The sequence below is a fragment of the Cavia porcellus genome, unplaced genomic scaffold (assembly GCF_034190915.1).
Source record: "Cavia porcellus strain 051 isolate PalLab524CR breed Dunkin Hartley unplaced genomic scaffold, mCavPor4.1 scaffold_12, whole genome shotgun sequence".
NCBI classification, from domain to species: domain Eukaryota; kingdom Metazoa; phylum Chordata; class Mammalia; order Rodentia; family Caviidae; genus Cavia; species Cavia porcellus.
In genome coordinates, this window is record NW_026947495.1 from 61,854,322 (window position 1) to 61,874,758 (window position 20,437).

The window sequence follows — 20,437 nt, forward strand, 5'->3', positions numbered from 1 at the left end:
TCAACTTTTAAAGGAACAAGAAAGCAAGGAGAGATACCATATACAAGAACTGCTCAGTTCCAAAAATTGAAAACAGCTAGCTAGCTGCCATCCAAGACCCAGGACCCTGAACTCAAGTTCCAGCTGTAATTCAGTTTAGTGGTGGTGCTGACACCCTAAAACTCGCAAATGATGAGTTAACTGTAGAATCCTGCTGATTTAAAGCAGGACAGTAACATGCAAGGCGGTGTCTGGTTACAACCAGAGTTATTGGTTGTTTGTATGGAAAGTTCCAGGCAGTGCAGCGCACTGAAGCCACTAGAACAAACCGAAATTCCCGCAACCAGGTTGCCTAAGTGTTAATGCCCCAAGTTGGACAGTCAGCCTCTTAGATTCCACTCCAGCGGGTCAGGGGGGTTTCAGATGATCGCTGTTGTCTGTTCAGAGTTCCAGCTAATCCATTCACCACCGAGACCCAGAGGGCCTCACTCCAAGGCCAATCCCGGAGCCAAGCCATAGTAAAGAGCCCACTCTGAACCTACCTAGCCGAAGTGCACCGCCCACCCCATGCTCTGAACCCCTGATCGCGCCCCACATGCTGGGCCGCAGAAGGTCTTCTTAATTAGGAAACAATAGCTATTTAAGAGGAAGCGTAAATAACTCGGGCTCTGAGCGCCCAAGCTTGGCAATCTTCTAAGTCCCCGCCCCCATCGCAATGCAAGGAGCGGGACTTCGGAGCAGGAGGGGAGGAGGAGGGGGCCGCGCGCGGGGGCCAGGGCGTCGCGAGCACCGGGCACCCCGCCTCCGGGGCCCGCCTCCAGCCTGCCCGCCTGGGGGGAACCCGCTGGGTGGAGACCCCCCCTCACTGCGACAGATTTGCGGGGAGGGATCCAGAAGCCACCGGGAAGGATTGCTGGGCTCTGGACCTTGCGGCTCCGAGGTCCCGAGCTGTCCCCCGGTCGAGGCGCAGGGCGCAGGGTCCGCGGCGCGCTTCGCAGAGGGCGCGGGCCTGGCGCTCCGCATCTGAGCCTAGAGGCTCTTTTCTTGCCCTGAAGTTGGCAGCCCCGACCCCTTAGAGGGTGGAGATTCCTTCCCGGGTAGGAGAAAAGATGTGGAATTGGGCTGGAGCGAAGATTCCGCGTGCTCTGTAATTACGCACGCACTAAAATCTTCACCGTTGACTTAAGTTACTTGGTGCTGCGCAGGCTGCGGCCCTGCATATTGATTAAACGCAGGCTCTATTTACCTAAACAATTCATGTAGAGATTAGCAGCGTTCACTTGATCACAAGCATGGGGTTGACAATTAAGGGGCAACGCATCCCAGATGTGGCGGAGCCTCTGCACTGCGTGCCGGCCAGCGGCGGGCTGCTCGCCGAGGGGCGCTCCGGGGGACCGCGACTGCTGCCACCCGAGCACGGGGGACAGCGGGAAGCGGCGCGGAGGCGGGGCGGGGACCAGAGGAGGCCTAGCCGCGTCCCGACCCCCAGCCACCCGTACCCGGAGGTTCGCAGCTGGTTTGGAGGAAGCAGAGCACCCCCTCCACCCCCGCTCCCAGGGAGGCATCTGGAGCTCTGAGCCCGCCTCCCCACAGCAGTGTCACCTGCCTCAAGGCCGCCTCGCTTGCCGATCCCTGGCTGGGAAGGAGCCTGGACGCTGCTGGCTGTGCTCGGTGAGTGTGTATGCGATGAGCGTGCTTGTGGTAGCGGGGCAGGGAGCTAGGAGGAGGCGCACGTGTCTAACGCGTGTGGGGCCTCCCTCCACTCCACGAATGCCCTCCGTTCAGCTGTCCAGGAAGTGAGTCAGGCTGTAGGAGTCTAGTTGGACTGCGGAAGAGCAGGAGTGTGACACTGGTCAGTGTGGCCAACCTGCTGAGGTTGGGCTCTAGAGCTGCTGCAATCAGGAAGAAATGCACATGCTGACCAGGGCAGCCCGCTCCCCGGGGATGTCACAGGGTGTTTGGGTCCTGGAGAGGAATCTCCCAGCCACCTTCTCACCTCCCACTGCACTGTAGGGCCCTCAGGAGAGGTCCCAAGCAGGAAGGGATTGAAAGGAGTCAACTGCAGAGACGAGCTCGGCAGAGTAGGATCTAGGTAATAAAGGACAGATGAGAGCAGTCGTGTTTGAGAGGAATCACGGTCCCCCTAGAGGGATTCCCAACCCAGGCTTCCACTGCATACTGACTGCAGACACATACATATCGTTTCTCCACTCTTTCCCTCTTCCTTCTGCGTCCCATCACCAGCCCAGAGTGCTTCCTAGTCCACATTTAGACACAAAAGGATTTGTCCCAGCCGCCCAAGAACAAGCCAGGAGGAAGGTCTTTCCCGCCAAACAAGGCCAGGAAATCAACAGCGCCTGCCCAGGCTCTAGGAGCGGGAGCGAGAAGGACTGGGTGATCAGAGAATCTGGGGGACCCAGGAAGGAGGCCCGGAGAGCGGGGAGAGGAGGCTGGGAAGAGGAGGGTGAGGAAGAGGGGCAGAGTTGGAGGGGTGCTCCCCATTTCGGAGCTGGAGGAGGAGGAGGAGGAGGAGGAGGAGGAGGAGGAGGAGGAGGAGGAGGAGGAGGAGTTGAGACAAAGGGACTCCTGCTCCGGGACAGCAGAAGCGCGCCCGTCCTTTCCTGCGGGCTCTGGAAAAGCTGGCAGGGATTTCCTGGTCTTGAGAAGACCCGCGAGCTCTGCTGCAAACACTCCCGGCCGGGCAGGAGGGCGGGGCGCGAGGGCGGGGGCCGGCTTTGATCGCTCGGCTCCGCGGTAATTTTGTGTTCGCCACACAGATTAGCTGCAGGAGCCAGCCCCGGCGGCGAGGAGTTCCGTTCGCGGAGTCCCCTCCCTCCCCACCCGCGTCATCCTGCTCCGGAGCCTGGGCGCTGCTCCTCCCCAAGTCTCGCCAGAAACTTCAAGGGCGAATGGTTGAGTGTTCCCTGCGGTAACGAGGAGGCCGCGCAGCTCTGCAGCACTCGCTAAACCGCTGTGTAAAGCACGTCCGGGGCTCCGGGGACGCAGTCTGCACGGGAGGCAGCTGGGACCTCTGCTGGCGGGGGCGTCGCGAGAGGAGTGACCCGCGGCTGCTCTGCTTAGGCCGCGCTCGTCCTCCGATTTCCTTAGAACGGAGAAAGCCACGCGAAGCTCATGCATCTCGCCACCCACCGGACGAGCTGGGGAACCTGTGTCTCTGCTTGAAAACTTTTCCAAATAAATCACTCTGGCGGCTTTGAGCTGCGGACAGAGGCTGGATGCTGCTCTTCTCTACCAGGCTGCCACGGATGTATGGAGAAGGAGCCGTCCTCCCCCACCTCTTTCTTCCCCACATAAGTCAGCCACATAAATCATTCGCATTGTTTAAGGTACATTGATCAATCTAATGGCTTGTAATAGGTTCCTAATTGCCACTTGCAGAAGCCTGCAGGCTCACGTTTGAAGAGGAAAGGTTCCTGGCGCTGGCCAAGTCCACCTTAAGCTTGAAACTGGGCCATTGCGGAACCTAGAGCCACCCCCAGGATGGCCCGGCCACTCCAGTCTCATTTCCTCAGGGGAGGGAGGAAAGGGGGTGATGTGATGTTTACTATTCCCTCCTTTTTAAAATTTTACCTCCAAATCAGTAAGTCACTGCTGACTAAAAATGCCCAACTTGCAAAGTACTGATTATTGTGAACTGAAGATCATTTAATTAATACCAGACAAGAGCCTTCTTCGTTAGTTGTATCTCACGAATTTGTATTTTTAAAGAAAACCAAAAAAAAAAAAAAAACAAAAACAACAACAAAAAAAAAACCTTTCCCTAGTCACAAACTTGCTTGAAGTCTTTACTCATTTCTAACAGTGGCAAAAAGAAATAATATGGAGGGAAGGATATAGTAAAGGAAAGGAAGGAAGGAAGGAAGGAAGGAAGGAAGGAAGGAAGGAAGAGCCAGCCTTTCTTCAGAGAATCCTGGAGGCACACTGCTTGTTCCCCCCTTGCCGTGTGGCACCTTCTCTAAGCCCTGGAGGGAGGAAAAGAGTTGGAAGTTAGGCACTTCCTCGAAAGCTTTCTAGGAAGCAGTAAAACTGAAGAACCAGGTACCCTAACTGTCCAGTGACCAGAATCAGATCACCTGGCCTCTGGCTTTTCTTGACATTAATTCAGGATTTATGTGAAAAGGTCCTTTAATGTCTCCAAGAATTGTTCCATTAGAGTTGGGTGAGATACCAAAATGGGCATCACTTTGGTAGAGATGCTCTTTAAAAGAAGAAAGCCAGCACTGAGTGGCACACTTGCTTAGGTCTAGGACCCCGCCTTGGTGGTTGATGGAGAGAGCAAGGTACAACCCCAAGCCCAAAAGGCCCCCCATAGTTTCCTAGTAATGCAGTAAACAAATCTATGATGCTTGTTGAATAATCTCCCAATAATTGCAGTCATTAAAATCATCACACAGTCTACAGTCACCTTCCTTCCTTCCTTTGACACACCAGTCTTCCCTTTAATTGTTAATGCATTTTTGGTTCAGATAAACAGATCAAGGCAAGCTTAAAATATATATGGGCCAGATAAAATACATCTAGCACCAGGAAATTAGTTGTGTACCAAACGTTTGGACTGTACTTAATATCCTAGAGGTGTTCAGTTTCTCCAACAGGCTTCATAGAGGCAAGAAGGATTTGCATCTCCTACAGCTGGGTCCCATTGGCCTATTGATTCTTCCTGGTTCTTTTATGTGCATGGGTTGGGTTGAAATGAGGGACAGCATTATAGAGCAAATATTAAATGAAAGCCTAACTGAAATTGTAGGAGAGTTCTTCAATTTTCAATTAATTTTCTTGATCCATTTGATCTCAATGCTGGTGCTTTTTAAGATACAAATATATGTTAACTATAAAAGATTCTCTTCTAATCAAAGGCTGCATTTCATTTTCACTCACACTGACAAACTCCAACTGCGGAAGGGATTCACATGACTCAACAGGCGCTATGGGCTGTTTGGGCTTCCTTGGCCCTTGCTCATGGCTGGCACTGAGACACCAAGGGCAGCTTTTCTTTTTTCCTTTTAAATTCAAGCTATTAGTGTATCTCCCCAACTCCCACATCGTGCTGACCTGACAATCACTGCTCCAGTGTAGATGATGCAAATGAAAAGCATAATTAATTGCTCAAATGATTCAAAAAGGGAGCTCTGTGGCTTAGCAAATAAGTAAATAAAGGCAGGTAGGACAGGTCAGATAAATGCTTTCTGATGGGCTCCTATACCTCTTACCCCCCTCCTGCCTGGCATCCTGATTCTAGCGATCCAGCTGCTACCCCAGGCAGCCTGGTCCAAGCCACAACCTTTTGCTCCTCCTCCCTTAAAGCTCCCCCTCCCACCCGAGTCCTGGAGTCTTCTGAACTCCACCCATCCCACCGCAGTGTTGTCTTCTGCTTGTGTCTGTGCACCTGGCCAAAGCTCCCGGGAACCTGGGCAGCCACCTAGTATTTACCCAGCTACAATGCCGAGGAGCTCAGAAAATAGCCAGTGTTCCTCGTCACTATCCTTGGTAAATCAGGGAAAAAGCATCTTCTCTGTGGCACAGGAGCATCAGTCCTTCCGAACAGCACCAAGACGGAATTCTTTCTCCAGTTTTGCCTTCTGAAACACAGCAACTTGAGCACTCGCTCAGATCAAGGCTCTCGGGGAAAATGCAAGATGGGAGAAACAGTATTTGTTCAAAGAAGTGAACTCTTCCCTTTAATTACCCTATTCTTTATTAGGGTTCATATTGAGTTTTTTTTTTGCAAAAAAAATTATGTTGATTTAACCACAGTGTATTTATGATGTAAATATATTCCAAGATGAAAACGTCACAGATCAATTGTAAAGGACCCGGATACATAATTTTAAAAAATCAGTTTCAGTGTATATGAGGTTCTCACCCCACTTTCTCTGCTCAGTCAGATTTGTTTATGCAGAATCGACATTTAATAGTGCTAATTGCACTCCAGTTAAATTGCCCTGATTGCAGAAAGGGAAGCAATTTTCGTGCTCTCTGTCTGGGTTTGGAAGAAATTGTTTTATATTCACCTCTTTATAAAGAAGTGGAGATAAGGCACCGGGGCCTTTGCACAAATTGCACTTAGGGGCTGACTGGCAGCATTCAGGCGCCATAATAGAGCATTATTTGCCCGTTTTGAATAATGTAAAGCGTTTGCTGAAAGCTATTCTCCTGAAAATTGCTTTAACTTTTAAAAGGGTGATGATTCACTCCAAACCAGGCCTTTGTTACAGTGTCATTATTTCCCCAAATGTTTTAACAGTCAGCTCAACACTTTAGCATAACACATTGATCTTTGTTTAAAAACTAGATATTTTTAGAAGATGAAAAAAGTCTGTCAGATGGGAAAAAACTGGACTTCCTCCGAAAGATTTCCTTGGGGCCCCACCTCAGAGTTGAACTGGCCTGGGTGTTCGCCTGCGTTGGTTCAGAAGATTTCCCTAACTTTTGTGATACTGTGGACGCGTGTGCCTAAAGGAATATCTGAGTGCCCACGTCGAGAGTCTGACAGCTGGAATTACGTGGAAAAAGGCGGGAGGGGGAGGGGAGGGGAGGAGGAGGAGGAGGAGGGAGAGGAGGAGGACGACACAAGCTGGGTGCCTGGAACCGAAGGTGCCTGCGAGAACTGTTTTAAATGGTCGGCTTGAAAATGTCACCAGTGCTAAGTGGCTTTTCGGATCGTCTTATTTATGACTTTGTCAGGTTTCCGTTAGGAGAGGGTGTGCAGGGGGTGGGGGAGGAGGAGGACGGGGAAACCTCGGCGCTTCTCCTCCGCAGGCTTCTCGGGGTGAGTCGGAAACGCCTCGCTGCCACTTAACAATCCCTCTATTAGTAAATCGACGCGGAGACGCCACGGGAAGCCAAGGACCAGTCTCCCCTTCCAGGGCAGAAGTCACCTGTTGGGAACCGCTCCCGGGTCCCCCTGCCGGGCTCTCCGGCTGTTCCAGGCCGCCTTATTTCCCCTCCACCCACGTCCCCCGGGGATTTCTCACATTCCCCCCTCTGATTCCCACCCCGACCCCAGGGCGCAGCTCCTCTTTCACAGCCGCCAGGTTCTACGTGCTCTCTTCTCTAACGTGATTTCCTTGGTGCTTTCGCCACCTTAAAATATTAAAAGGAGAAGAAGAAGAAAGAAAAAGAAAAGCAAGCAAGCATTCTGAGCAGTATCGGAACGAAAAGCGACCCACGCAGTCTTCCCCACCCACGAAGTGCGCCAGGATGCACCCAGGCTCCATCTCTGGGCCGAGAGAAGAGCTACGTTTGGTCGCACTTTAAGACCAGGAAATCGTATAAAAGAGGAGAGAAAACCCTGGCAACATCGTTGCACATGTTCCTTGCTTGCTCCCCCTCTGTGACCACTTGTCTTTTTGCACGCGAGCATTTTGTGATTCGTTTGTTTGTGAAGAGCACGATTTGGATTTGGAGGGGAATGTGCTACAGGAAAACCAGTACCAAGTCTGCCCGAGGGGTCTGGTATTTCGACTTCAAACGCAACCTCTGGCAACCTTTGAGAAGAAAGAAAAAGTGGGGCCCGGAGGGAAGGAAAGCCAACTCCGCGTCTGCAAAGAGAAGCAGCGCGCGCCCCTTGTGTGCGCGAAGAAACCTCTTTTCACGCCCCATCTGGGGAGGACTCGGATGGTTCGAGCTGCTCCACTTGAAGGCGCCCACGTGTGGCCTGCTCCTTGGCGTCGTTGCTGAAGGCTGTGAGGACGGGGCGGCAAAGCAGAGCCCTTGACATAGCACCCTCGCTCCAGGCCAGCCTCTAGGCCTTGGCGAAGCAGCCTCTAGTCCTGGGTCTGGAGTGGGGATGGGTTGGAAATAGAGCAAAGAAAACTCGACTCCAGGCTGAACGCGACATGCAAATCGTCGCCGGTTTAAACAAACAGTGGAGCTAGCTGCAGCTTCACCGGGGGCGGCGGAGGGGGCGGACGGCGCTCGCGCCACTCTCTGTTTCCAAAGTTGTTACAATGTGAAAATAAGCGGATTCGTGCAGCGTGTTGTATGGGCTGATGCTTCCCACCCCCACCCCTGAGCCACCCCCCAAAAGGCTGCCAGAAAATCAGCACGTCCCAGTTTAGTCGTATTTGACAACTGGGTTAACCTGGTAGCTAGGCGCTGGCGAAACCGTACAAAGGGTGTCCTCAATTACCACCAGAAGCTTCTGGCGTGAGTGGCACTTGTATTACCCCCTAGGTCAGAGGCCAGAGCGACAATTAGGAAGTCACTTAGACTGCTGAAGGGCTGGCGGGATGCCGCAGGCTGCAGGCCTCCCAACAAGACTGGGTGTAGACCTGTGTGAAGAGGCCCATTTCTTCCCCTCTCCAAGATCTGTTTTTGCCCCCTCCTCGATGGGTCTGGGGGGGCAGTGGAAATAAGGGACAGGGTAGGAGACCAACGACAAAGATAAAATCACGATCAAGAACGACAAATACCAGCTGAAGTTGTGTTCCAGAGCGAGCGCCTGGACACAAAGTGAGCGTTGACATTTTCCTCTCCACCCGGGCCTCCGCCTCCGCGCCCCTCCCCTCTGCCTCCTTTCCCACAAGTAGGGAATGGAGCCGCACTGTCAACCCGAACTTGCAACGTCTTGGGGTAGCTCGGGGGGAGGGGGAAGCGGGTGCTGTGGCCCAGTCTCCACGGTACTTAAACCTGGCTTGGTGAGTGTGTAAATTTTTAATTGCACTGTAATTTCTGCCGTCCCCAGCCCGCGCCCCCTAACCCCCGCCTTGCCTGCAGACTTGACTGGCACGCGCGGGGAGCCCGGGCTCTGGCCCCTCGGCGCATCTGATTGGCTGCATGGCAGCTCCCGTCTGCTCTGCCTGCGCCCTCATTGGGCGAGAGGCGAAGCCAGCGGCACTTCAAAGCGGGTGCTCCTCGCACTTAGGCTGAGTTTAGCCGGCGGGAGCCCGGAGTCCGCTCGGCGCGAGCGCGGGGACGCGGGAGCCGCGCGGGACCTCAGCAGTGTTTCCCAGCAGCCGCCAGGCTCAGCCCCGCTCCCGGCCCCGCCGCGCATCAGAGACCTGCTATGGCCACGTCTATACTCGGGGTAAGTCATAAGCGCAGCAACGCATTTGGCAGTTTTAACTGGAGTTATTTTTTTTTTTCGTTATGGCTTCTCGTGGTCCGCGGCTCCCAAGAAACTGTTGCTGCCAGACTGCGGCTTTCAGCTTCTTTTAGCACTTTTCTCATTTCAGGGACCATATCTTTCCAAGTTATTGGAAACCGGTAGGTGCCTTTGCATGAAAAGGATTTCTTAAGCAAGTTCTCTTTTACTTGGTTTTAAAGACAAGCTAGAGGTTTTTCCATCCCTCGTGATTTAAGCCCCATCCCCCCTACTTTGGGAATGGTTGCGCTTAGGCGACAGTGATGTTTGCAGAAAACTGTCTTCCTCGCTTCACAGTCCCAGCAGCCCCGGGAATAAACATTTATAATATCTGCAGCCCCCGAGTTCGCCCGTGATTTTGCAAGCTGTCCCAGGGCCTCTTATCCTCAGGTTATTGTTTTTGTAATCGGCGTATGTGTAAATATTGAAACCATTGTTTTCTATCTAAAAAATAGTCAAATTGTAGCCAGCCTTGGGAAGAGCATCTCAAGTTCTGGCTGTCCCTGGCCCGCTGTTCGGCCCCCTCTGCCCTCCCCCGGTGCTTGCTGTCTGTGTTTACCTTCATGCTGCACCCAGAAGGGCGACCCGGGGACATGGGGAGAGGAACTGGCTGATGGTGAACCAAGTCCGGTTCTAGGCAGGGGTTGCAGCCACCAAGGAGGAAACCGAGGCATTCCTAACTCCTAACCTCTCCAAGAGCAACTTTCCAGCGCCCAGACCTTCGCCCTGCGGCTGCCCCTACCCCGTGCGCCCGCAGTGCATCCTTTGCGCGCGCGTGGGGTGGAGGCGCGAGCTGAGCGGGGTGCCCCGGCCCCCAGGACCAGCCGGGGGGACACGGCTGCTCATGGGTGCACTTTGTGTCCCCCCCTTCTTCCTGCCATCCTCCTCCTCTTCCTCGTTCCCTCCCTCACCCCACCCACTCTAGGAAGAGCCGCGCTTCGGAACGACCCCGTTGGCCATGCTGGCAGCGACCTGCAACAAGATCGGCAACACGAGCCCGCTGACGACGCTGCCGGAGTCGAGCGCCTTCGCCAAGGGCGGCTTCCATCCCTGGAAGCGCTCCTCGTCCAGCTGCAACCTCGGCTCCAGCCTCTCGGGCTTCGCGGTGGCCACAGGCGGCCGCGGCTCCGGCGGCCTGGCGGGGGGCTCGGGAGCAGCCAACAGCGCCTTCTGCCTGGCATCCACGTCGCCCACGTCGTCCGCTTTCAGCAGCGACTACGGCGGCCTCTTCTCCAACTCGGCGGCAGCGGCGGCGGCGGCAGCCGGGGTGTCCCCGCAGGAGGCGGGCGGCCAATCGGCCTTCATCTCCAAGGTGCACACGACGGCAGCAGACGGCCTGTACCCACGAGTGGGCATGGCGCACCCGTACGAGTCGTGGTACAAGTCGGGCTTCCACTCTACGCTGGCGGCGGGCGAGGTGACCAACGGCGCGGCGTCGTCGTGGTGGGACGTGCACAGCAGCCCGGGTTCGTGGCTGGAGGTGCAGAACCCCGCCGGGGGGCTGCAGAGCTCGCTGCACTCGGGCGCCCCCCAGGCCTCGCTGCACTCGCAGCTGGGCACCTACAACCCCGACTTCAGCTCGCTCACGCACTCGGCCTTCAGCTCCACCGGTCTAGGCTCCTCGGCGGCCGCCGCCTCGCACCTGCTTTCCACCAGCCAGCACCTGCTGGCCCAGGACGGCTTCAAGCCGGTGCTGCCCTCCTATTCGGACTCCAGCGCCGCGGTGGCGGCGGCCGCGGCCAGCGCCATGATCTCGGGCGCCGCGGCCGCCGCCGCCGGGGGGAGCTCCGCGCGCTCCGCCCGCCGCTACTCCGGCCGCGCTACCTGCGACTGCCCCAACTGCCAGGAGGCCGAGCGGCTGGGCCCGGCCGGGGCTAGCCTGCGGCGCAAGGGCCTGCACAGCTGCCACATCCCCGGCTGCGGCAAGGTGTACGGCAAGACGTCGCACCTGAAGGCGCACCTGCGCTGGCACACGGGCGAGCGGCCCTTCGTGTGCAACTGGCTCTTCTGCGGCAAGCGCTTCACGCGCTCGGACGAGCTGCAGCGGCACCTGCGGACTCACACCGGCGAGAAGCGCTTCGCCTGCCCCGTGTGCAACAAGCGCTTCATGCGCAGCGACCACCTGAGCAAACACATTAAGACGCACAACGGGGGCGGCGGGGGCAAAAAGGGCAGCGACAGTGACACAGACGCCAGCAACCTGGAGACGCCCCGCTCCGAGTCCCCAGACCTCATCCTGCACGATTCCGGCGTCAGCGCCGCCAGGGCAGCGGCGGCGGCGGCGGCGGCGGCGGCAGCGGCGGTGGCGGCGGCCTCGGCGGGCGGCAAGGAGACCGCGAGCGGCCCCAACGACTCCTAAGGCCGAAGAGAGGCGCGCGAGCAGCGAGCAGGGACGCGGAGAGTGGACGGCGGCTGCAGGCGAGCGGCGGGCGGGAGGGCGGGGCCGGCGGCGCCCCCAGCGCCCCCAGGCCGGGACTGGGCGCCAAGCCCGGCCGAGCCCCGCGCGGGGAGCTCCTCCGCAGTCCGCCCCCGGGGGAGGACCCAACGCGTGGCCCAGAAACAAAAGCGAGCCGTCCCGCGCCACAAACACCTTCGAAAAGTGCACCCCCAGACACACGCACACACGCACCGCAGACCCACACTCGCGCGCGCGCGCACACACCACTCGCACAAACTTCTCGAGCGAAGAGCAATACACAGAAACGCGCCCTCCTCCCCTCCGCCCTCCTCCCTCTCCTAGCCTTCCCTGTCTTTTTCTCAAAAAAGCTAGCCACCACCCAGCAAAGGACTGTCAGAACATTTGAAAATACGGACCTATAAAAAAGAGACTCTTTGTGTGGATTATATTATATATAAAATGCTCCAAGTCCTGCTTGATATCTACTTACGATGAGACTTTTTTCCTAAAAAGGAAGCATCAAAAAAGGCTTAAGGTGAGAAATTAAACTGGAAGTCTAGCGACAGTTTCTCTGTATTTCATAACATCTGTATAAATAGGGTTCAAAAGATTGTGTTCGTTTTTATTTTCTTGTAAATGTTCATTCGAATAGTTTTTTTCTTTCTTTTTTTGGTGAATTCCTGAAATTCAGGAAGTTTTTTTTTTTATTTTCTGATGCACTTTGTGAAAGTCAGTATATATGTAAAAGATATTTAAAATGTTGAGTTATCATTTCAATCAAACACGTAAGTTAAGGTCATCTAAAAAATTAAATGCGTTTATCTGTATGAAGAAAATCTTGACATCATATTTTCATTTTGGTATTATTAAAGGACTCTGAACAATACACCTCCCCCCTTTTTTAAATCCTGTTTGCCCCTCAGTAACCTTTACGTGGGTCAATTTTTTTTTTTTTCCTTTTGGTTGGGAAACAATTCCCTTAATGTTAGTCGTAGGTAATGTAAAGTTTATATGGGTTATAAAAGCCATAATGCATATACGTTTTTGAGAAGTCAAAATTATTTATTTGTATATCAACAGCGTAAATTAAATTGGGTTATAAGAATGTGTAGTTGTATTGCTTAATGGGAGGGCTCTCCAAAGGTGACATTTGAAATCGCCTAAGAAAAGCAAAGGTTCTTGGCAGCTTTAACTGGGGAGGTGCTTGGGCCTCCCGGAGGGGTCAGAGAAAACTCTGGTGGGTTTGTTTGTTTTTAAAAAGTGATTTAAAAACAATCAGTTAAAGGAAAAAGCATTTTGGAAAGAAGTCTTTTAGCTCCCAAGACCTCTATGTTGGGAGGCATCTCGGGGGAATAAATCGCTAGAGTCAATACTCCGGAAAAGACATTTCATGCCTAAATGAAAATCTTGTTAAATGTTATTAATTTTGACTTAGAGCACACAGCAGCCCCCTGTGCCTTGTATTCCCTTATTAGGGATTCATGTCTTATCAAATATCTAATTAATCTCCTAGACATCATTTGTTCTGGCCAACTTTATCTCAGCTGGTCCACGGGGAAAACTCCAAATATTCTCTGTGACAAAGCTCCCTTGAAGATCTTTTTAATTGTCTAAATTAACTGCACCAAATTTGCATGTCAAACGGTAAAGGGCAACCTGAGATAAAATGTAAGCGTTTTAAAAGCCCCCAAACTAAGCACTTGATTTGATAACTAGGCTTTTTAATGTTATGGAAGACAACTGCTCCTTTCCTTTTCAAAGACGGCTGATCTATGCAAATAGTGAATTGGAAATGCCTAGGTCCCCGCGCCGTCAAATGGCCCTCGCAGGTTATTTGAATATCAGTGGCGCTGCTTCTGAAAAGGTTCAAGGATGCTCTCTGACTTCTTTGTGATTACTCAGCGCGGCGTCTTATTCTGAAGAAAAAAACTCGGGAATAATTAAAGGCTGGGATCAGGCCTGGGAACACATTTGGGACAGGAATCTCATTTAGACAGTCTCTTTCAAAATAAGGCACAGTTAAATTGACCAGAAGGCAATTATTGAAATGAAAATTATTTTCACTCTCTTTGTCTTCTGACCACCAACTTAACAGCCTCGTTTTAAAAAAGAGAGAGGAGAGACAAAAAAGAAAATTGGTAAATGAGACAATTTCACAATTCGAAAAAAATGTTAATTTGGAAAATAAAGTGCATATTTGCAGAATTAAAATATTTCTGAAAGGCCTCCCACAGTAGGAAATACAGGCGAAGTCAGTTCCAACACATTTCCCCCCCCCTGATTACTGTCTTTGGAAACTTGAGTGAAGATTTTGATTCTTAGGAAAGAATGAAAAATTAAATTATTGTTCCTAACAGTCAACAAAACTGTGCTCTGAAAAGCCCAGTAGCAATGTAGCGATGAAACCGAAGAAAAGGTCCCCAGCCTGGCGTTTGCAGCCAAGGTTCAGCGGCTTCCTCCCTGCCGCCTGCCTCCCCGCAGCCTCGCCGCCCGGCTCCTCTTCCTGAGTCTTCCCCCTCTGGCTGTTTTCTCTCCAGGATCGAAGCTTCCCTGACCCGGGCTCCCCGGGCTTGGCCTCCCGTGCGCCTTGGGGGTTCGCTCCGGTCTTGGGGAGCAGCCAGCGGGGTCGTGTGCTCCGCGGGCCTCGGCGCAGCAGGCCCAGGGGGTGCCCGGCCGTCCGGGCTGCGGCCCGGCGCGCGGAGTGAGGTGTGGCCAGCGCTCCTGAGGCCCGAGGGCGCCGGGGCGTCGGGCCTCGTCCGTCCGCTTTGTTTCCCGGGCATAATAAAGGCAGATCAAAGGCCTGGCCGTGCAGGTCCCGCCGGCCGCGCGGCTGGCTCCGCAGGCCAGTGATCAAGGCCGGTGCGCGCTGCCTCTGCCCCGCGGGTCAGCCCACGTCCATCACCGGGACAGTGCACACGGCCGGGCCTGAGGTCCAGCAGGGGGACCTGCGAGCCAGCCCCGAGCCTGGAGCGGGGGCGCGGACGCGGGGCAGACGGACCCAGCCTTGGGGTCCCTCGGGCTTCGGGAGCCTGAACCGAGCTGGTGGCACCGACAGAACCGAGCAGCTCGACGCAGCCTGCGTGGGAGGAGGGGACACCGTCGGGTGCCCAGCAAGGGGGGACGCGCCTGCCCAGGGTCACCACCGGGCCGCGTGGCCCGGGCCTGGGTGACTCGGGCCCCTGGGAGCGAGGCCGGGCCAGGGTCCCTGGCGCAGAGCAGGGCAACGGCTGAAGGTCCGCACCCCGGGCCCAGGCTCGCCCCAGCCCGGGTGGGTTCGATTTCGTTTCAGCCGATTTCTCCAGGTTTCCTGATCTGCAGTTTCCTACGCAATAAAGAGCGAAGACCGAGTCCCCCTCGGCCTGCGCCTTCGCAGCCCCAGCCCACGCCCTCCCTCCGCGCTTTCTTTCCCTGATGCTGACCCCCCCCCCCATGAATCGGATCCAAGGAAAGAGGAAAAGAAAATATTTTTCTCTCTTCAAGGAAGGGAAACATCATTTTGATGAGATTAGATTGTGCACCTGAACAGCGTGTCTGGACATTCCGTCAAATCGTTACAAGTCGTGTAAAATTGAATTTCTTTTTATTCAGATGGAAACTTTATTTATTTTAACTCTAATCCTATTTGCATCTATTATCTGTATTCACCAAGGCTCTCTTCCCCTACAAAAATGCAGATGAAGTAAATCTCACATAAATCCCGCCCATTTGTGTAATTGGTATACTAAGTGTTTATTTTAAGTGAGAATAATTTAGCTACAAATTTTCTTAAGGAATAACATTCTTAACACATTAAAAAAAACTGAAAACTCTGATTTGCTTTTATGTTTGACAGTAGCTCTTGATTCCCTTAAGAGGAGCGCGGCGAGTGCGGCTCGCTGGCGCCATCTAGAGCCCGGAGCCGGGAGGTCCGCGCTGTGTGCCCCGCGCTCGGCTGTTGGCGCGCGGAGACCGGCTGGGGCCGCGAGCTGCAAACAAGCAGAGCAGGCGAAGCAAAGCGGGTTTAGTGTGCGGCGGGGAACGAGCTCTTCTGTAGAGGGGCACGCTTAAGGGTGTCTTCCAGGAAAGGGGGTCGTGTCTAGGACTGCTAAGTGAAAAATCCAAGCAAAACCAACACGATAACGCCCCACTTGGCCTTGGTCTTAGCCTTGTCGCGTTTAACATCCTTTTCAAGGCAGCTCCAGGTCTTCCAACTCCGGGCGGAGAACGCTGCGCGCTGCTGGCGGCGACGTGGACCCAGGCACGGGGACCCAGCAGCGGGCGCAGCCTCCCGCGCACTTCGCCCCACGACCCTGGATCCAGGGCGGCGTGGAACTCCGGGACCCCCGGACCAGGCCGGTTCCCCGGACCGCCGAGGCTGCCCCTTGCGTCCGCGGTGCCCCGCGTGGGGAGGAGACGCGCGCGGCTTCGCAGCCGGGGCTCGGGTGGGCTCAGCCGCCCTCTGCTCCTGCGTTCGGCCGGCTCCGCCCGAGCCTGGCGCGGGTCGTCGGGCGGGGAGGATGGACCCCTTTTGTCTCTGCCTTTCCCCTTCGAAGCCCAAATCTAAAAATCGGAAAACAGTTGGAGGCGTTGGCCAGTGCTTCCCCCTCGGTGCCTCGCCCTCCCTGCCGCCCCCCTTCCCCTCCTCTCCCCAGGCCACCCACCCCACCCGCGGTGGCGCTCGCGCGGTGACTTCCTCTCCAGATCCCGCGCATCGATCGGGTTTTAATTTGGAAAGCTGCACCTTTCCACCCCGCGCGCTCCCGAGGCGGCGGCGGAGTCTTCGCCCAGAGCAGCGAGCGCCGGGTCGAGGCGCAGGGGCGCGGGGCTCCCCGAACTCAAGCCGGGGAAACGCAGCGCCTCTCTGGGAACTCGCAGCCACCTTTGCAGCGGGTACTCGGCTGGGTTTGTATTTGCTGTTTTAATACAAACCCCGCCGCACTGCCTATTTCAAAGATGTGCTAATTACTACTTGGATAGCAGGGCGCAAAGTCCTTGTCCATTTCCCAGTACAAAGTAGGTTGCTAGAAAATTTGAAATTGCCTTTCAGCCTAAAGCTGCCTTACCTGAATGTCATAATTACAGTAATTATGTACATCCAAATTACATGCTAATTAAATTAGAATCAAATCGTTCTAAATCGAAATCAAATGAGGTAGTGAAGAATTAATCAATGACAACATAAATAGAGAGCTTCCTTCAGAGATATTTATTGTAACGATCCAAGGAGGAATTTGATCTGAAAAAGTCACCTGTTTATTTACTTTCAAATTAGTAATCAGTTATTATCCCTTCTCCATAATTTTAACCGTTCAGTGTTATTTACCCCCCACTCTTTCCAGACGCGGGAGTTTATAGAAATATGTATGAGGTAAATACATACAGTCATGCCTCCCCCATATATTATTGATATAAATATATACCGTGTGTTTACAACACCAGTTAAGGGAAAGGTTTTACAATGTCCGTGGGGACGCATCTCTCCAGGGCAGATTCTTGGGGACCCGGGAAAGCTTAGCACTAAGAGTTTTCAGGATTTCCCAAAGACCTTTCCACTTTCAGGATTCATAATGGGGGTTTTGCAACCTTTTGCAGGCACCTTTCCATTTCGGGGTGATTCATTTATTAAAGAACTGCAAAGTGATAGTGTGTGACTTCCCTGGTCCCTTTTCTCCGTGCAGACTGCTGATGAGAGCTGTTATTTTTATTTTTGCCCCAGCAGCCAGATTCACACTGGCTTCAGAAAGCAGTTTTCTTTCACCTGTGGAACCAGAGCGACCAGAAAAATTCGCTCTCCTTCCTGACTGCTCCCGGCGAGTCTGCCCTCCGACCTGCGCAGGGGAAGCGCGCAGCGCCAGGGCCAGCTCCAGCGGGACAGGAAGCCAGGCAGTGCCGCTCCCCAGGAGCACTCCCCTGCCTTGCAGCCTGGTGATTCGGCCTGGGACTTTTTTCTGGCTAGGTTTGGGCCACCGCGGTGTCGAGGGAATAGGGGACCGATTCAGAGAGCTAACCCTGACCGTTTCTATTACTCCTGTAGAGAGGGAGTCAAGCGCCTTCCTCTAGGAAGGGTGCGCGCCCCCCAATTCCAGCCTATTCACCTGAGGGTGGGGTGGGCTCCAGAGGTGGCCAGATGCGCGTCCCGAAGGCCAACACCAGCGAACACAGGGGTGGCGTCGCCTCTCGGGGTGAGAAGGGGACACTCGAGCTGTCACGCTCCCCAGCCCTGTATTTCCTTTGAATTTAGGGCTACGTCCTGAGAAGCCCAGCTCTGGATGCCACGGGAGCTCGGCCCCTATTCCGCCTACCCGCTTGGGGGAAGGAGCGTTTCGCCTAAGTGCATTTTTCTCCATCCTCGTAGCTCTTCAGATTTCTTCTCTCACTTCGTTAGCTTCTGGGGATTGTGAAGTGCTTTAACTGTGTGGCCTAAAGGGAAGAGACGGGAAGGTGATGTGGAGTCCTATGCTTCCCTTTCCTTCCTGCTGGATTTTAGGAGCTTGCAGTCGGCACAGTTCAATTGCTACCGCGTTTCTCAAATGCGAGTTCCCCCATCTTTTTTCCTCACAACTTTTTAAAAACGTTTGGCCTTTTCGATCTGAAAACGCCTGCAAGGCCTACAGTTATTGCATGCCTTTATCTCTTTGCAAGAAGCGGAAACTAGAGCAAATACTTTTTAAAAAAAAAAAATCCAAGTAAGATTTTTTAATATGCTTCAGCTAAGAACGCAGCTTTCTTGCTGGTCTTCAGCACAGCGTGTGAAAGATGGGCCTCGCTAAGGCTCTAACCAGCATCTTGGCCCCATTGCTCATTAGGTAGACTGAAATAGCCCCGGTGGGTTTTAAATTCTTGAGTTGCAAGGCTGAAGCATACTAGATGTTCTGGGGTTGAAACTGAGAAACGCCTGCCCTCAGCAGCTGAAACCTCCGAGTCACCATCAGCTAGAGGTGCATATGGAAGAACAGCAAGAAAGGCCTCCCCAAGCCTTTCAGACATAAAGCTTTTTTCAGATTGCAGCCCTATGATTCACAGCGATTCATTTTGCATTGCAAGGTAAGCAGACCTTCTTCTATGCTGCACCAGCCTCTTATTTTAATAGTAAAAGAAATTACGACAAAGAAAGTAGACAACTAGACAATTAGATAAACAAGTCCTAACCTAGCAACCTGATCTTGCCTGGTCATTTGTAAATCGACAGCACCTCCTACAGGAATTCATTTGCTAGCGTTGTGTTAAATGTTACCCTAGGGGAAAAGGGATGCTATGGGGGTGGGTGTCCCCAAAATGTGTTCTACCAGTCTTCGTGTAGTTCCAGGCTCATGGACAAATAAGAAATGTCTAGCTATACCTGGATGTCTTTAAAAGAACCTCTTTATTAAAGATCTTAAGACTGACAAATTTTACCAGACTGGTTTTCTTAAAAAAAAAAAAAAAAAAAAAAAAGCCACTGTCAAGGACTTTTGTTTGGATTAAGTCATCCACTAGACATGAATTCTGTGGCTTTTTATACTTAGAATTTCTACACATACTAGACATGCTTATTACAAATCATCTTTTATCATGATTCTAAATTTCAAAAGCTGTGAGTATAACTAGATGCCTGTTTTTTATTTTTAAAAGATCGTTTTTCCCAGTATGGTTAGTATATATAAAACATGTGAGAACCTTTAAAGCTGTTATGATTGTGAAAATGCTTCCCTTCTATTTTCAAGTTTATGAATTAGAATGCTACCCATTGGGGTTGCCTAGAATCATTGGGTGACCAAGGCTGGGGGCCAAACTACAAACAAGCATTTTCCGTAACACTTGAGAATTTTTCTCAGAATTGGATGGTTAGAATATTAGAGCAAAAGCACTTCATGGTTTTACAATCCTAACGATGAAGGATTAAATCAGAGATTTAAAAAATCTAAATGGTTACTCTTTATAAAGCCAAGAAGTGGACCACACTGTTGTGAAAGTCAGAAGTGTGAAGTGGTATGTCTTTAATTCATTCTTAATTATACGATACATTTCAACATTTCTCTTCATGAATGCTGTATTGGTTCAGAAATCCTTTTTAAGGAAGTGAGTATTGCATAGGTTTTGACATTATAAAAATTATAAAGTCTAAAAAGGCATAAGGTAGAAAATTACTGCAACACTGATGAACTCAAGGTGTAAATTAGTCTTTATCAATTTTAAATGCACGCTTTTAAGTGAGGAAGCAATGGGATCTGTGAGGTACACTGTAAGTTATTAAAGAATATAGAGGAATGCAAAGCACCTCTTTTCCTCCAGTTCCTTAATCTAAATAAAGTCTATACTTTTAATTTTACACCTTCTAAAAAATTAGAGGGGCTTTGTTTTGTGCACATACTTAGGCAAGACAAACATTTTAGATGACACAGAGTGGTTTTAACTCCTATTGCAAACTCTCTGAAAGAACTTTAAAGAATTGCAACTGTTGACAATAGAAATCATCTAATTTTTTCATATTAACAGATTTTTTTTTTAAAAAGCAAGACCCTAATAATAAAGTGTCCATGTTGTGAAATGTTTTTTGGAATCGCATGTTAGAGTCTGCATTGACTTCTCTTTACTTTTTCCTTTACTGTACTGCATTTCCATGTTTGAACACATGAAAAAATACTCTTTATACTCATGAAATACATCAAAATAGTTCATATTGTCTCATTGATAAATTATATAAATGCTTAACCTTGAAGCAAAGCCTTGGAATACATGTTTCTCAGAGGTAGAAAGGCTCTCCATGGTAGGCAGAAGGGTCCCCCTCTGATGTACACATCCTGACCCTTGGAACTGGTGAATATGGATGTAAATGGGATGTTAATTTCCATTTGCATGGAAAAGGAGAATTAAGGTTGTTAATCAGTTGGTCTTAACACAGGAAGATTATTCTGGATTCTTAAGTGGACCTGCTATAATCACAAGGGTTCTTAAAAAGTAGAGAAGGATATAGAATATCAAAGTGTCTGATTAGA

At 52.0% G+C, this 20,437-nt stretch overlaps 1 protein-coding gene across 2 annotated transcripts; it reads left to right on the plus strand.

Annotated features, from left to right (window-relative positions):
- Positions 1 to 3,207: 3,207 nt before the first annotated feature.
- Positions 3,208 to 12,588, plus strand: Sp9 (Sp9 transcription factor). 2 transcript variants are annotated; one of them, XM_063259323.1, is made up of 2 exons: positions 3,208 to 3,326; positions 10,011 to 12,588. In XM_063259323.1, exons 1-2 carry the CDS (start codon positions 3,216 to 3,218, stop codon positions 11,442 to 11,444), a joined length of 1,545 nt encoding a protein of 514 aa, XP_063115393.1. In that variant the 5' UTR covers positions 3,208 to 3,215; the 3' UTR covers positions 11,445 to 12,588. The 2 variants fall into 2 exon arrangements, with proteins under 2 accessions (XP_063115393.1, XP_063115395.1); XM_063259325.1 differs by lacking the exon at positions 3,208 to 3,326 and adding an exon at positions 8,856 to 9,028.
- Positions 12,589 to 20,437: the final 7,849 nt, after the last annotated feature.

Coding starts and splice junctions, on each gene's coding strand:
- Sp9 (XM_063259323.1), top strand. CDS start 3,216: ATGCTGCTCTTCTCTACCAGGCTGCCACGGATGTATGGAGAAGGAGCC. Junction 3,327..10,010: donor AATCATTCGCATTGTTTAAG/GTACATTGATCA, acceptor CACCCACTCTAG/GAAGAGCCGCGCTTCGGAAC.